Source organism: Phyllostomus hastatus, unplaced genomic scaffold (assembly GCF_019186645.2).
Source record: "Phyllostomus hastatus isolate PE091 unplaced genomic scaffold, TTU_PhHast_1.1 phas_contig_34, whole genome shotgun sequence".
Taxonomy (NCBI): Eukaryota; Metazoa; Chordata; class Mammalia; order Chiroptera; family Phyllostomidae; genus Phyllostomus; species Phyllostomus hastatus.
The window spans coordinates 16,375,401-16,393,700 of NW_025333857.1; the positions used below are offsets into that span (position 1 = coordinate 16,375,401).

Consider the following 18,300-nt stretch of genomic DNA (forward strand, 5'->3'; position numbering starts at 1 on the left):
CCTGTACCTTGAAAGGTTGCAAGTTGACTCCCTCTCAGGGTACCTACCTAGGTTGTGGGTTCAATTCTCAGTTGGGGTGTGTAGGGGAGGCAACTGATCAATATTTGTCTCTCACATCAATGTTTCTCTCTCTCTCTTCCCCCTTCCTCTCCCTGTAAAAATCAATAAGCATATCCTTGGGTGAGGATTAAAAAATAAAATGAACTATAAAATAAATTGTAGTACTTAGCAGATTTAAACAAAAGTTATATTAAGGTGATATAGTTTAAAAGCATCTTTTAATAAGCATACCTTTGTCTGTGAGCTCCCAAAGTCATTTTTTCAGAGAGATTCTGTCTTTTCTAACAAGGAGATACTTGATTAGAAAGCTAAGAATTAACGTGCATCACAAATATGCACGTTCGAACTAAGGTAATTATATTAAATGAGACGATGTATATAAAGCATTTTGTACAGTATCTAAGGCTTAGAAAGTACTTAAATAGTAGCTCTCGTTTCTAACTGTAATGAATCATACATATTCCATTGTTTGTATTTCCTTCCCCATTTGTTTTAACACATTTCAGGTACCTTGAAATACCTCATTTCTCCCCTTTAAGCCTTTTCAGTATTAAGTATTTTAGGTATTAACATACACACATGCTGGAGATGTGTAAGTGGTAACTGATTCTGCTAATCTGCCAACATTTTTGGACAATAGGGGTCACTCTTGTAATATTTAAAGAAAATGTTTAGTTGAGAAATAGCATTTTTCAAACAAATGCTATGAGAATTCTGCATTGTATTTCATTTCAAAGCTTTCACAAAAATCTGTGAACAAGATATTATATTTAATTTTGTTTTTCTAAAGTGGAATCTCTATAAATATTTAAAGTGGTAAAGTAGGTCTAGCATTTATAAATATATGTGTATACATCTATATGTTTGTACACGCATGCATGTATTCAAAGTTAGCTATATAATGGGCTTGTTAAGTTTACAACTGCATTTATCTAAAGTTGACTCTAGGAAAGAGTTTAGCTTTGCCTAATAATGCTAATTGATTTAGAGTTTCCCTTACTTTTTGATAACTTACTTCAATAGCACAAGTTATTTGCAAGATTTTAGTGGAAATTTGGGTTTTACTGTAAACTGATTACTTAAATAGGGGGTAGTTTCCTGAGACTAGGAAAAATAAAAGCATTTGAGACAAAAGCACTGTTATTGTATATATATATTTCATCAATGGGATTGTATAGTGTATAACACATAATTGGTCTTTAAAAATGTGCCTTGAATTTAAACAGATTAATTCTCAAGTGTTTTCTACACCTCAGTGATGTCTGCAATTACGATAGTAATGGATTAATAAAAGCTGGTAAACTGCTAAGTGCCAATCACACTGAAAAGCTCAATTTTATACACTTTTTAGAGCAATGCTCTGATTAACTAAAAATATAATAAATGTTCATATACAGTGGGATAGTGATACTTCCTTTTAAAAGTATGCAGTAGTTTAAGCTTAAAACATAACTAATGAATTAGGAAATGTTTTGGTACTATAGAGCTTCGTGATATTATTTATTTACTTTTACGGAATGAAGATTAACTCAGTGAGAAAATAAAGTTCTATGTACCTGACACTCTGGGATGAGTTCCCTGATTCTAGGCCTCTTGCTTCCAATTCAGTCAACTATTCAGAGTATTGGTGGGAAGAAGAGAAGAAGTACAATGAGCTGGAAGATAGGAAAGAAGGGGAGACGAGGGGGGCCTAAATAGATTTAGGGGTTTTCATCATTGAACTCCCTAATCCAGAGCACTGTTGAGATATTCAGTGAGGGAAATTGTACAGTGTAAATGAGAAACAAGGAGAAATTTTGGTATTTTCAGAAACTGCGTTATAAATGCCTAACAGCTTTAGATTTGGATGTCAGTTCTCAGATCAGCCTAAGATTTCCTCTATTTCTGGTTGTGATCACTCTATGTAGTTTGTTACCAAATGAACTCTAACGTACATAGATTGAGTACCTAGTGTTTCTTAAAGCCCTCTGGTTAAGGAGACTGCCATGGTCATAGAAGTTGTTTCTCAAATTTAGGGGGACAAGAAGGAAAGGACAAGGACAGACCACCTGTTAAGCAGTATTTGTTGGAGAGTATTTTTGAGTGTATGCATAAACACACTTTTCTGACAGCCCTGCTTGTGGATAACAAAACACAGGAAATTCTCTTGTTAGTAAAGCATGAGCTCGTAAGTCTAAGAAATGCCTCTGCAAGGTTTTATGTTCAGTTCTATATCTGATTTAAAAAAATAATTTAAGTTAGAAATAGAGCCTATTTTAGAACTTTTTTTTTTTCAAACAGTGGCAGTATAATACTATATTGAAATAAAAACATTTGTTCAGGGTAACTTATAGTTTCGAACTAGGGTTTTCTACTGGAATTGTAAAATATTTTGAAAATTTAGGTACAATAAAATTTGGAACAATAAAACATTCAGCTTGCATTAGCTTTGAAAATTTTGGGATTATAGCATTAATCATTTTTCCTAGTTATGGTTCCTCACTGTTGTACTGTTGTGTTGAATTTGTAAATAGTTGTGGATATGTGTATTTTTAGCAACCAAGGATAGCTTTTAAAGTAAGAAAAATTGTGAGTGCTTAGCAGTTATGTCAGATTGGCAAGTTTAAGTTATTTTACTTTCATTCAAATTGCTCTCGAAGCTAGAATGCTGTAATGGCAGAGCAATATATGGAAGAGGGTTCTGGTTTCTTGACCACTGACTATCTGTACATACTCTGGAAAGTGTCTTAACTTCGTACATCTCTGGTAGGTTTAACTCCTTTGTTCCTGTTCCACAGGAGTGGAACAAGGAGACTGCATCTGCTCTTCCTGCCTGGCTGGGTGGTTGTGAGCTGAGGGGGGATCATGGGCTTCTTTTTGTAAAGTGTCAGTAGAAAGTGCTGTACAAATGTGAGAGGACATGTTTATATCTTTTTTCATGTACTGTTTGCTTTCAGTTTTGAGTGACTTCAGCCTATCTCCATGAAGTTAAGCATATAAGAAGTTCTTTATGTTTATTTTTAGTTTACTATTTACTATTTAGTTTTCAATTCTGAAATTAACATCTTATAAAAGTTTAAAATTTTGTTTTTTATTTTTTCTTCAGGATTAACAATTGTGTTGGTGAAGATAATCATTGGCTCTTTCTGCAGTTGTGTTTCTACACTGAACTTCTTACTTGCTACGCACTGATGTTTTCTTTCTGCCACTATTATTACTTTCTTCCACTAAAAAAGCGTAACTTGGTAAGAAATGTCTATGTCCACTATGTTAGAGCAGCTATGGCATACAGCTATCAACTTGTGGTTTCTTTAAGTGCAGAAGGGTGAAAAGCAACAAAGTAAACCCCCAAAGTAATAGATTTTAAAATATGGGATTGAAGAAGTAGACCCTAATCAGACATTTCCTTTTCACCAAATCCATTTATGATTATTTATTAATGTTGAATGACTTCCTTTAAAAAGCAACATAATAGATCTTTTGGTATGTATGTTTTGATTTAAAATATCTACAATAATGAAAAACAAAGTGAAAAATGTTAACTTGTTTTTTTTCAGGAATAAAAATATACTTAATATTTTCAAGTTTTTCAAAGGAACTTGAAATGGATGAGGAAGAGGACTTCCCTGCCCAACTTTTAACAGTAGCAATATGTAAGATGCTTTAGAAAGCTGTTGTACATGCAACTTTAGGCAGGGCAGTGCTTTTCCTGTTTTGTAGAGGAACTACAACAGATGTTAGTAATACCTGCCCAAATAGGAGCACCTGGGAATTTTAAGTCCTTGAGTACATATTAACACTATGGTATGAGCATGTCATTTTAATTCTCTAATGCTCATAACAACTACTTGAAGTGGGTACAATTTTTCCCCATTTTTATAGATGAGGAAATAGACTAACACTTTAAATAAGTAGGTACTAAAGACACAAAACTAAGGATTGATTATTCAGCTGGTTTTAGTTGTGGAGTTGGGGTCTGAACTTGATCTTGTGTTTTCTGAATCTTACCTTACATGTTTTGTGTGTAGAACTGGGTTTTTTGAGCCTGATATTGTATGTTATTTGGATTTGTGCTTTGATTGTGTTTTTAAAATATTCTGTGTGTGTGTGTGTATGTATGTCAGAGAGAGAGACAGCGAGAAACAAAGAATGCACAGGTGTGCAAATGTGCATATGAGAAAACAAGGGGAGGTGAGAGGTAAGAAAGAAAGAAATCCTGATGGAAAAGGGAAATTTTTCTTTCTTATATATATTATTTAAATCTCTTATATTAAAAGCAAATTCAGTGGTGTACATATAATTAAATTTTGGAATAAGGGAGAGAGCAAGAGGTCTTTAAGTTCTATGTATTTATATCTTTTTGTACACATGATCATTTTGTATAATTAAAGAGGATATTTGCTGTTGTTTCTGGGCTGTGATTATGCTTATTAAATATAGCTCAATCAATTAAAATTAGTTACTAGTAACTGAAATAGTTCAATATGTAGAACTTAAATGTCAGTGTTTAACATTTTCACTTGGTATTTTGTGCATGATAGTACTGTAATTTTAGGAATGTTTTATTTTATCTGTAGAATAATTTTGATATAATTTGTACTATACTTATATTATATAAAATATTATATATATTCCCTCAAGAGTAACCTGTTTCAAATAATTGAGCCTAATAAGAAAAGCATTAAAGTAAAATTCTGCAGTAAGATTAGGGTCATAATTTTTTAAACAGTGGGAGAGAAAAAAATTAGTGATGTTAATGAAAAGCTAATAGAGGTTCTCTAGGAGGGAATGCGTTATATTATCTTGGAAGAATTGGCAAACTGTGGGCGTTGGGTTAAATTAGACCCTCCACCTATTTTTGTGAATGAAGTTTTACTGAAGTGCAGCTACTCTCTCATTTGTTTACCTGTTGTCTGCTGTTGCTTCTGTGCTACAACAGCCACGTTGAGTACTCACAACAGAGACATATGGCCCAAAAAGCCTAAAATATTAACTGTCTAGATCTTTATATGAGTTTGACAATCCATGGTAGTGGACTGGCTTTGTATACAGACACACCTAGGTTCTGAGCCTGGCTTTTCTTATATGTATAACCTTTGACACATCATTTAGTCTTCCTGAATTGCAGTGTCTTCTTCTGAAAATGTGAATAATCGTGAGATTAAATGAGATAACACATGAAAAGTATCTGGTGTGTAATAGACATTCAGTCTGTGTTATATTTGATTTTAATGAAAGCTATCAGATGGAAGGAACAATTTTTCTTTGGCCTTTTTAATGAAAATTTTACAGACAGTTTAACAGTATTAGTGGGAGGTTTATCATATACTAGAGACATTTCAATACTCAACAATACAGTGTTAATATTCAACTGAAGGATTAGACATTTGAAATTACTAAATATAATTTCCTCTCCAAATGAAAGGTGGAAACTCTGGAGAAATTATTACTGCCAATTGATTTTTTAAGTGGAAGAACTGATTATAGGTGATAATATTTGAATACTTAAAAAATATATATTATATTTGTATGCATTTTGGATGTTGACAGAATAACAGCAGCATAGTAAAACTTTATTAAGAGATTATAATGTAGGAGAAAAATATTAAAAATTATGTATAAGTTGAGTTTGAAAAATTTAAACCAGATTTTCCTTACAGCACTCAATTGTAGAAGCAATACAGGTGATTTTTAATTTTTAAAAAATCATAAAAATATGATCCAATTGGGTTACTACATAAAAATCAAATAATTAGCTCGCTCATATTGGTTGTAAATAAGCTCCATAAATAGTAAGCATTAAGTTATAAATAGGTCTGGGGACCTGCAGGGTTATTCTAGTAGTGCTGAGCAGGATCTGTTCTCTTAGCCGAAGTCATAGAGTATCCTACTGTATTGAGTAGGGTGCTTTCATAATTACCTTCATTTGTAGAGAAAATGAAACTTTTGAAACCCAGAGAGGTTATGTTATGACATTTCTAAGATCATGTTGAGGAATCTAACATGTTTTAATCTTGTTTATGATATATTCTCTGAATGAATGGAGTGATTTATGTATTATCAAGTTAAGTATGTTGAGAACCTTTCAAAAAGGCAATTTTGTTTGACTCTTTTAAATTCATGAAAATAGAATGTTTATTATTGGTGTTTCTAACCTGCTTAAATTTACCAGAGTAAAGCTAAATTCTAGGACTAGAATCATAACTAAGCTTGGAGAAAATGCAATATTTTATAATTATATATCTCCAAGTATTCCAAGAATCTGAAGCAAACCAAATGTTCAATAGGCACTGAACATTTGTTGAAATAAATTCTAGTCATTTCATTGATTTAGATATTGATAATTTGAAGCTATGTTACTAGCTGCATACAATTTTACAATTCTAATATCTTTCTGGATTGAATGGATTGACTCTTGTATCATTATAAATACCTCTTTATCTGTAGTAATGATTTTTTATTAAAGTATTTTTTTCTGTTATTAGTTTGCTAGATTAACTTTCTTTTGGTTAGTATTTTCTCTTTTTACTTTCAGCCTTTGTCAGTTGCTATGTCTTGTCTTTGTGTCTTGTAGACAGCAACTATTTCATTTTTAAAAATCCAGTGTGAGAATCTTTGTCTTCTGATTAGAATACTTGGTATATGTTTATTTAGTATAACTGATACTAATTCTATCATCTTACTATTTTCTGTCTGACCTATCTGTTCTTATTTTCCATTTTTCTCCTTTTTTTGCCTGCTTTGGAATTTTCAGTTTTAGAAAATCCAATTTATCTCATTCTGATGGCTTTTATTTTTTTGCTCTTCTTTTAATGGTTTTCCAAAGATGAAAACATTCTTCCTTGATTTTTTGAAGTTTAATGAAATTAGTATTTTGGTCATTGCTCAGATATTGAATGCAATGGCCATAGACTACCTCCTTATCATCATCATTTTTGGTATTGTGGGGTGTAAAATAAATGTAGAGCTAAAAGACATGATAAGACATTATTATTGTTGTTTATGTATTATGTGTTATAATGCATATGTTATATGAAGTTAGTTTCCATTTAGAGTTATCTAAATATGGATGCTTTTCCTAGGTCTTCATGACTTCATAAATGTCTAGACTTCCTTCTAGGAATTTTTTTCCCTGCCTCTTGATGCATATTTACTATATCAAATTCTCCTAGTTTGGGTTCACCTGAAAATATTTTTATTTCTTTTTAATTTTTGAAGAATTTATTTGCTTGGCATAGAATTACAGGGTGGAGTTATTAAGGATGTTATCCCATTGTTCCATGGTTTTCATTATTTCTGTTGTAAAGTTAGTTGTGAGTCGTACTGTAACTTCATTGAAATAATGTATCTTTTCTTTGGCTGATTTTATGATTTAGTTAATTAGTTAATTATCTTATTTTAGCTTTACTGAGGTATAATTGACATAAAAATATAAATAATTAAATTGTACATTATGGTGATTTGATATACATACACACTATGAAAGGATTCCTTCACCTGGTTAATTAACACATCCACTACTTTACAAATTTATCTATCTTTTTTTTGTGAGTACATTTAAATTCTACTCTCTTAGCTAATTTCAATTATACAATACAGTGTTAACGAACTATGGTCGTCATGTCTTATATTAGATCGTCAGACCTTATTCATTTTATAGCTAAAGATTGTACTGTCCTTTCAACAACCTCTCCCCGTTTCCCACATCCCCAGCCACTGGCAGCTACTTTCCTTTCTGTTCCTATGAGTTTGAACTTAAAAAAAATTTAAAATAAATTCTACGTATGAATAATACTACGAAGTATATGTCTTTGGCAAATTTTAATTAGTATAATGTCATCAAGATATATCCATGTTGCAAATGTTCTTATGCCTTAATAATATTCCATTGTGTATATATACCACATCTTTTTTTACATATTCATCTGCTGATGGGCACCTAGGTTGTTTCCATATTTCGGCTGCGCTTATCTCTTGTTTTTTTGATGATGGCCATTTTAATGGGTATGGGGTGATACTTCGTGACTTTGATTTGCATTTCCCTGGGGATTACTGACATGGAGCACATTTTCATGTACTTGCTAGCCATCTGTATGACTTCTTTGGAAGAATGACTATTCAGTGTCTTTGCCCATTTTTTAATCAAAAAAAGTTTTTTGCTCTTGCATTGTAGTACTTTGCATATTTTGGATATTAACCATTTATCAGACAAATAATTTGCAAGTACTTCCCCCTTCCCCATTTCATAGGCTGTCTTTTTATTTTGCTGATGGTTTCCTTTGCTGTGCAGAGGCTTTTTAGTTGGATGAAAGGTCTCATTTTCATTTCTGATTTTGTTGGAGTAATTAAATGTTTGTCCATTTTGTTTATCTTTTCAAAAAAACAGCATTTAGTTTCCTTGATTTTTTTCCCCTCATCTTTTTAGTCTCTTTTTCATTTATTTCTGCTCTTTGCCATGTTCTTTGTTCTAACTTTTGGCTTGGTTTTCTTTTTCTAGTTATTCCCCCTTTTTTGGGCATGCAATGGAAGAAAGTTATCTTGATTCAGTCAGCAGTGTATATGTAACAAATATTTACAGAACATTGGTCTTAATACAGTAGTTCTTTTGTTGATGACATTTATTGTCTTGAGACAGTAATTGGAATACCTGATTTTAAGGTCAGATCTGTTTTGTAATACTGTATAGCAAATATTTCTAAGGTTACATAATAGAACATTGTGCTTATTATAGCAGTTCTTTTGATGACTTTTTTATAAAGATAGAAAATACTAGTAATTTCAGTATAAAAGTCACCACTAACATTTAAAAAAATAAATTTTTATGCTGGAACATTCCTGCCCTATAATTTTTTTTCTGAGTCCTTGCTGGTATCTCTGTCATACTGAAATTTTATAAGGATTTATGATTATTGGGCTTTGTCTTTGTGAAAGACTAGTTTCAGTTTGCCTTTTCTCTTATGATGTAGTCCTTTAGGATTCTCCGCTGAAAAACTTAGGTGTTTACTATGGGTTGTGTCTTGTTACTGTTTCCCCAGCTCTGTGATATTGCGGAAGGCTCCGAGCCTCCTTTTTCACTCAAGTCTTTCATAGGTACTGCTTGTGAATTGCCAAGTACCTTCAGGTAAAAAGCAGTGCAGAATGTGGGGATCACCTTAATGCATTTCTGCTCTCTGAGATCTTGGCCCTTTAAGTTCTAGCTACTTTGGCTACTTTCCGGTGTCTTCAGTCAAGCAGTTTATTTATCAATTAATTAGATTTTATCTGGCTTTTGGTAGTGTTCTTGTTGGGAGGGTTAGTCTCATATAATCTCTTTCCTCATAGGAGTCATTGGCAAGGACATTTTGTTTAAAAATTTCTTCCGCAATAGTTCTAATCAGTGGTACCCAACTTCACAACTCCAGCATGCAACATAGTCAAAGCCTGGGTAAACAGTATCCTGTGGAGTTGTGCAGAGCAATATTGTAGTTGTAACGTTGGAGATCTGCACTGTAGGGAATGAGACTTGTGATGGACTTTACAGTTAGGTAGAGATTAACCAGATGAAGAGATGAAGGAAGAAGTTGTTGCTGGACAAAAAAAGCCTTGGGACAGTAATTGAAATGACTGGTTTTACTTAAGGTCTGATGTGTTTGGTAATACTGTATAGCAAATATTTTTAAGGTTACATAATAGGACATCGTGCTTACTATAGCAGTTCTTTTGATGATGACATTTATTGTATTATTATAAAGGTAGAAAATATCAGTAATTTCAGTATAAAAGTCACCATTGACATTTAAAAGAATAAATTTTTATACTGGAATATTCTTCAAACAGTCCTGCTCTATAATTTTTTTTCTGAGTCCTTCCTGGTGTCTGTCTCATTTTTCTCTAAAAAAAACCAGGAACCTGTATGTAATTCTTTTGTTTTGTTTGTAAAGCTGGCATAGTGTCAGAAATCTCATTCACTTCCCTTGTTACTCTTTTCGTTATTTGGGATATGGCATAAAGATCTCCAATAATCCTCATTATCTTTGGAGATTGTATTAATTACTACTGTGTATCTTTCTTGTGGCAATAATGGTACAATTAAAGTATGCCATCAACTTTGACCCTATATTCTTCTGTCAGCCAGGGGAAGTGAAAGCTTTGGTCTGCATTTTCTTTATACCCTTTTGGGTAGATAGATGGCAGCATAGTATCTTTGTTAGTGCATCTTTCAATTCTGAACTTGAGTTCTCTAGGTGGGGGAAAGTGTTAACAACTCAAGTTTTTGTTTTGTTTTAAGACGAAAGCATTTATTCATTAAACAAAAGAAAAAATGAATTTCCCTTTAAACTTTGTTGTAATGGCACTTAACCTGTATTTAGTAGAAAACTGGTACATTTTGGTTGGGCTAATGGGAAAGAGCAAGTTGAAAGAAAGCAGTCTGTTCACAGACTCTGGGAAATGAAGGGTTTGGGACCCTTGATTTCCTTCCATGTCTCTCTCCTCTTAGCCTTTTCTTTTCAGGGGAATTCCTTCTATGCTGAATTGTTTAATCGCTTTGCAGTGGCCCACTGTTTTTCAGAGTAACAATGCTTTTTAGATTTCTTTGTAATACTTACTTTTAAAATAGCTGCCTCTCGTATTTTTAGGGACTTATATGTTTTTACTCTGTGAAGTTTTGAGGAGATACTTAATATATCCTTTGATGACAGAAGGAGGTAGTAAGAGTCATAGGAGATAAGGAATTTATTTGTCATGAATCATTGCCCAAAGTAAGGACTTATTTTTAAGCTATAAATATTGATTTACATTCTGTCTTATACCATAGGAGGCCTACAAATCTAAGAATTAATATTACAATCTTATTTGTAAATAGTAACTTTAAAAAATCTCAAAACTCTCAATTAAGAGTAAGAAAAAATTCGTATCTACAAAAACTTCAGAAACTTTTAAGGAATAGATGTCTAAATAATTGGGATAAATTAAATATTTTTAGTTAGAATCACAGAACCTAGACTCAATAAAGATTGTACATTTTGAGACAATTGGAAAAGTTTTTCAGATGATAAATGTCAAATTAGTTCCACCATCATTTCATATGTAATACCAATGTAATGTTAAATTTTACTTAAACCTCTCTTGAAACTAATGTCTTGGTTTAGTTATTGAGGAGAAAATCATTTAAAAAATTATAAAAACCTGTCATCTATAGAGTGTTTTGTCATTTTTAATGAATAAAAGAGGTCGATACTTAAGAAATTAATTTTCTTTGACTAAGGTCCATATTTGATTATTTTTCACAGAGTTATTTGAAATGTTTATAAGCAAATGCCTTGTCTTTTGGAATATTATAAAATTATATAATGTAGTTCATTTTAATATATGCCAGTTGTTTGCCAAAACCAATATTGGAACATTATAACTTTTTAATTAAATATGAAGGAAGGTATCACTATACTTAAAGATTATACTTTCTAAAGTTCTTCATTTGTTGTTTCATGAACATTTCATTAGTCATATATTTCATAATTTTTACTTTATATTATTCTGGATTTGTAAGCCTTTGAAGAGTGGAAAACATAGAGGATAAGTAGTAGGTTCCCATTGAACAGATAAGGTGACCGAGATTCAAGAGCTCCACTAGGCAGAGGTGTGATTTGGGACAGTTTCTGTTATTCTCTAAGTCAGTGTTTCTTCAGCGGTACCACCAGGCTGCTATTCCATCTTTTGTAGCAATGTTCATTAAAAAAAAAAAACATTAAAGATGCTCAAGCATCACAAAATCTACTCTTCAGATAAAGCTCATTGAAGCTCCTGATTGTCAAATTTATACTTTGTTGTTTTTGCTTTTTTTGAGGTGACCATTTTTAGTAGATTAATGTAAAGATTATCAAAATACATCTTGTAAAGGCATTTTAGTATATTAAAAATACTTTTAAAAATATATACCTGCTGGCAGTCACATATTGTAGGCAATACTGCCTCTCTACTTTCAAAAATAGGAGGGTTTTGTGTGTGTGTGTGTGTGTGTGTGTTTTAATAATTTGTGGCTCCTAGTGTGGAGATTATGCGACTAATCATTTATGACATACCACTTTACTTCTGAAGTTACATCTGTTCAATTGTTTTTAAGTGAAATAGATTCAGATAATTTCTAATTGATTCTTTTATACTTACTTTTATGTGACAGTCAAAAACTAATATACTGACTGCATTTAATACTATGGGGAGAGTGACAGAAGGAGGGAAGGAAGAGAGAGAATTTGAATAAAGGACATGCTGCCAATAATCAGAAGAGGAAAATAAATAATGTTTAGCAGTCCAGCCAGCTTTTCAGCTATGAAGGTACATTATTGTTATTCCAATTAGCTCATATCTAATAATGTTGCTAGGGATTTGATGTCAGATATAACCATGCCACAGAATTATTTGCCTAGTTTTTTGGCTAACAAAGAATAAAAATAGCAATAAGACCTGGTTGCAGATAGTTTGCATGTTGGTAAATCTCTTTAAAATTCATCTTAATATTTTATATAATCAATCTTGAAGTGTCCTGAGTACCTCTATTATTTATTGCTATTTATAAAAAATATTTAGGCTTTACTCAATAACCTATTTTTTTATAGCTACATAAGGCCATTCATTCATTGTGGTCACCTTAGAATGGCTATAATTGCTGAAACGTGTGTAGTATTCTGTGTTTTTTGGCAAGAGTAGTCAAGAATAGCCAAGAATAGTGTGGATTTAAAATAAATATGAAATGAAAATTATTTTTAATGCCAGTACTAAGTTAATTTGGTATTTTTGTTCGTGTATCCTGAAATGCCAGTGGAGATTGTCCCTTGGTAAAATTTATCTTCCTTCCTCCCTCCCTCCCTCCCTCCTTCCCTCCTTCCTTCCTTCCTTGGAAGGAATAGTGTCAGATATATAATTAGTTTATATTTGTAGGGGGGAAAAGCCTGTTTAAAAACACCCTGTATTTCAAAAAGTGTGAGTTCTTTGTATCAATATATTCCTGTGCTTTTCGTTACAAATGGAACACAGAAACTTTATAACAAATGTTGACCTTGCCATGCAATACCAGGTCTGTTGAATGTGTCCTCATTAAATTTATTTTATATAGTTAGTTATTTATGAATATTATAGCATTTAGCATAAAAGTTTGAGCAGTTTCTCTATAAGAATGTCTCAGTCAAGTCACTTTGAATTTAAATGGTGTTATCCTGGTAGAAATTTTATTGTTTCACTCATATTTTACTAAGCACTATAGCACTGTATTAAATGGCAAATGTAGCAAGGAAATACGCTATCTTGTTTTCTTTCTGAATTCCCCTAACTTTTCTAGAGTTTTTGCTGCTGAAATATGGAAAGGCAGACAAAAGAGAAAACAAAAATTTTATCCTCACTCATGCACCTGGCAGTCAGGTGCCAGTGAAATTTGCTCCCCTAGAAAGAAAACTTCATTTGTATCGGTATCAAAATTTAATGCATAATTCTAAACACTCAGTGATAGCTGTTAGGTATGAATAGTGATTTTTTAAATTTTATCCAATTTACTAGGATTTAAGAAGAATGAAAAAGTGCATTTTACCTGTAGGATGTTTTACATTTATGCCTTTTTTTGTTTATGTGTTTTAACTATCTTTTACTCTGTGGCTTACCTTTTCACTCTTAATTTTATTTATTTATTTATTTTTTTGATGAAGAGTTTTTATTTTTAATGTACTCCAACTTGTTTTTCTCTTCCTTTTTGAATTAGTGCTTTTTGGTTCAATTTAAGAAGTCTTTTTTATCTCCATGTTATCAATATAATTCTCCTATATTGTTTTCCAAGTATTATATTTTTCATATTCCTACCTGGAATTGATTTTTATGGTTCTTATGAGGTAGGAGTCAGGGTTTACTTTTCGCATAGATAGGTATCTAATTGATTTAGCACCATTCATTGAGAAGATAATTCTTTCACTGTGACATGCCATCTTTTCCATCAACCAAGATCCATATAGATGTGTATGGATGTGTATCTACTTCTGGTTATTTTATAGCTTATTGGTGTATTTGTTTATCCTCGTGGTTATATCACACTATCATAACTGTAGTTTTATAAATATCTTATCCAGTAGAGGAGTGTTTTTAACTTTGGTTTGCATTGTCATTGCTCCACTAAGGAGCCTTTTTAAACATTTTCTCCCCTCCCTTCTATGAAGTTAAATACTAAGGAATAAGATTTTGTCAGGGAGTACTGATTTGTATATGATCACAAACCATTGTGACAGCTAAGTTTGTTTTTCTCATTATGAAGGGATCTTTTAGCCCTGGCTGGCGTAGCTCAGTGGATTGAGCGCGGACTGCGAACCAAAGTGTCGCAGGTTTGATTCCCAGCCAGGGCACATGCCTGGGTTGCAGGCTATAACCCCCAGCAACCGTGCATTGATGTTTCTCTCTCTCTCTCTCTCTCTCCCTCCCTTCCCACTGTAAAAATAATAAATAAAATCTTTAAAAAATTCTTTAAAATAAAAAAAAAAGAAGCGATCTTTTCCCTCTTGGAGGGGATACTACCCCATTGAGAATGCAAGCAGTAGAGCCTTGTGTGTGTATGTTTTTTATAGGAGTGGTATGCTATTCTTTGTGTTTGTTCCTATAAAATTTAGAAACAGCTTGCTTAGCAATTTCTGCAAATCAAAACATAGTAAAACTAAAAAAATTTCCACCAGTAGAATACGTATTCCACTAGTGGAGAATTTTTATTGCAATTGTATCCTATATGTCAGTTTGGGTAGTTGACATCTTTACGTTTCTGACTTTCCTGATCATAAGCATAGTACAGCTTTGAGAAGAAAAGTCCTTCAATAAGAAATTGGAAACACGGGTAGTATTATAATAATGAGTTGTTAAAACATTTTATACAAAGAATATTAATATTTATAGATTTATCTGTGAGTTCTAGCTCTATTAAATGTAATAGTAACAATAATTACAGTATTTTCTACTTTTTAAAGATTTTGTTTATTTTTAGAGAAAGGGGAAAGGAGAGAGAAAGAGAGGGAGAGAAACATCGATGTGTGGTTGCCTCTTGTGCGCCCCCAATTGGAGACCTGGCCCACAACCCAGGCACATGCCTTGACTGGGAATGGAACTGGTGACCTTTTGGTTCGCAGGCCCGTGCTCAATCCACTGAGCCATATCAGCCAGGGCTACAAACTGTTTAAAAGAATAAGAAAGAAAACTGTCTCAAATTCATTTTATGTGCCTAGCATATACTTGATGCATAACCTATCAAGGATAAAAGAGAAAGAAAAGTATAGACTAGTCTGATTATGAACATAGATGAACAACTCAGACAAAATATTAGCAAGCTGAATCTGGTTATATGTAACCAGCCTGATGAAGTTGAATTTATTTTAGGAATGAAAGGTTTTTACATTAGAAAAGCAGTCAGTATATTACATAAACAGATAAGGGAAAAAATCGTATGTGTGAAGACTATGTATCAATGTATGAAGACAGATAAGATTCATCATCTATTCATGTTACTTACATTGTAGCAAACTAGACTTAGAAAAACTGCTTTGATAAGATAAAAGTTTTTAAACCCCCCACAAAACACCCCTCCAAGCTGGGGGACAAGCGCTGGGTGTTCCTGGCATCTCCTACAATGGTCGTTCTCACACACGGTACTGGGGGTTCACGTCAGTGGAGTGGGGCAAGAGAAACAAAAAATGGCATAACTTCTGAAAGAAATAAGGAAACCCTCATTGCTCTTAGATTGTATAGTTGTGTGAATGATTTATACCTAGATGTTTCTGGATTTTTAAGAAAATTTAAGAAGTGTAGCTATAAAACAGTATTTTAAAAGTTCTATTTCTATATGCTGACAAACAATGTTTTATATAATAGAAATTAATAGCAAAACTGTTCCTGATAGAATCAAGAAAGAGGAAGTTCTTGAAATAATTCTGGCAGAAAAGTATAATACCTCTAGGGGTAAATTGTGAAGCTTAATATAGAGAATATTATTTTTGTGTGCATGTCTAAGGGTGTATTATAACTTCAAATTCTAATTTTAAAAATTTTATGGAAATACAAATTATTTAGAATAACCAAGACATTCTTGAAAACGAACTAGGTGTGATGACTTGGCTAACTAGGTGTAGAGGCTTACTACAAAGCCAGTCACTAAGGCATGTGTCATTGGTGCAGGGATAAATGAACAGACCAGGAGAACAGAAGGAAGAGCCCATATCAGACTCATGTGTGTATGAATACTTGACCTCCGATCACTGAGGAAAGGACAGCTCTTTAAATAATTCATCCTCGAACAATGGAATATCCATATAGTAAAAATAAATTCAGGCCCCTGTATTTCAGTGCTCAAAAATTTTCAGACGAATTAATGAGCTAAATGTGAAAGACAAAACTATAAAGTTTTTAAAGGCTTCAGAACAGGGCTGTCAAATTCATTTTCACAGGGGGCCACATCAGCCTCAAGGTCCTTCAAAGGGCCTATTGTAGAGCTCCTTGCTCCTAGTTAAGGAGTAGTTACATTCATACAGTCCTAAAATTACATTGGGCCCTTTGAAGGCAACCACGAGGCTGATGTGACCACCAGTGAAAATGAGTTTGACACCCCTGCTTTAGAAGATAATATAGGAGAATGCCTTTATTACCTCAGGGTTGGGAAGGATTTGTTGAATGGGAAATAAAAAACACTAAAGGAGATCGATAAATTGGAGTTCATTAAAATTAGAAACTTGAGGTTATCAAAAGATGCCATGAAGACAGTTTGAAAAGGTAGATTCAGATTAGGAAAGATGTTTGCAATATGTGACTGAGATATACGTGTGTGAAGAAGGGATCAGTAATCATTACCTTTAGAGGGAGAGAATGTGATGGGGGAGGAATGCGCGGCACAGAGGAAAGGTTCTGTGGTTTTAAATGTTCTCATTCTTAAGAGGGTGGTCTCACTTTTCTCTAGACTAAACCTGTGTTTTATGCATTTATCTGAATATAAACACATTTCTTATCAAAAAAGTGAGAAGAAATGAAAACAAATACAGTTATTATGTTAGTTTGCTAGGGCTGCCATAACAAAATACCAGAGATGGGGAGGCTTAAGCAACAGAAATTCATTTTCTCACAGTTCTGGAGGCTAGAAGTCCAACATCAAGATGTCAGCAGGTTTTGGTTTCTCTCGATGCCTCTCCTTGGCTTGCAGGTGGCTGCCTGGTGCGGTGTCCTCACATAGTCTTTCCTCTTTGCTAAAGCATTCCTGGTATCCCTTTCTGTTTCTGAACTTCCCCTTCTTACCAGGACACCAGTCAGATTGGATTAGTGCTCACCTAGGGCCTCATTTTAACTTAGTCATCTCTTTAAAGGCCCTTGTCTCCAATTATAATGACAATTTGAGAGGGGTTTTCTGGAGACACAGTTCAGCCACAACACTGTTTATGTAGTAAAGATCTTAACTAGCACATGGGTTTTTGTGATTTTGGAGAAAATTTCTCAAGCCAGTTTTTGGGTTAAAAATGTGCTATGTCTAAAAAATTTTAAGCTATAAGTAAAGGTGTTGTGCTCTGGAGAACTGTGCTGAATGACTCAAGCTGTGGTTATGTAGGTGTGAACTTGGAGTACAACTTTTATTGAAAATGGGAGAGTGATAAAAAGCAATTTCAATTTAAATGACAGTATTGTTTTTTTTTATAAATTCCTTTAACTATAAATGTATAACTTAAGTGAATAAATGTAATATTATGTGTACATATTTTAGTCTTCACCCCTAACATTTATAAATTCGAGTTGGCAAAAATATTTTTTTTCAATCTTTTCACTGGGAGAAGAGAGGATACATTTTATTTGACTGTATTTTGTATTTTTATTACTGTAACACAATTTCTATATTACTAAAATTCACCCCACTATGCAAAGTCATGCAGTGAAAAGCAAAGGGCTTATGGGAAAATGGAGGCACAACACTCAAAAACTTTTCAGTGACACTTAAAAAGCTAAGAACTTAATAAAAACAGCACCACAGTTTTATGCATGTTAAATTGTTAAGAAATACATAAAATCTATAATGATCATGGCAGTTTACCTTAAAAATTAGCTGAAGTTTTCTTGTGGAAGTGGGCATGAGGAAGGTTGCAGTGCGTGAGTTTCTGTGAAGTGCTGGGAGGAGTGCCATCTGAAAGTGGAGGGTAAGTTGTGAAATGGGATGTAGATGAGCGTGGCTCACAATAAATTGAAGTCGCTAGTGAATGTTTGGGGGTTTGTGTATTCCAACACGGTTTGATTTAG

At 33.0% G+C, this 18,300-nt stretch overlaps 1 protein-coding gene across 1 annotated transcript in view; it reads left to right on the plus strand.

The window, feature by feature from the left end:
• Window positions 1-18,300, plus strand: part of ZDHHC21 (zinc finger DHHC-type palmitoyltransferase 21) — a 70,012-nt gene that overhangs the window by 30,827 nt on the left and 20,885 nt on the right. Inside the window, exon 6 of the mRNA XM_045840332.1 lies at window positions 3,146-3,284. Coding sequence (XP_045696288.1) covers window positions 3,146-3,284 — 139 coding nt within the window. The remainder of the gene's footprint in view (window positions 1-3,145; window positions 3,285-18,300) is intronic.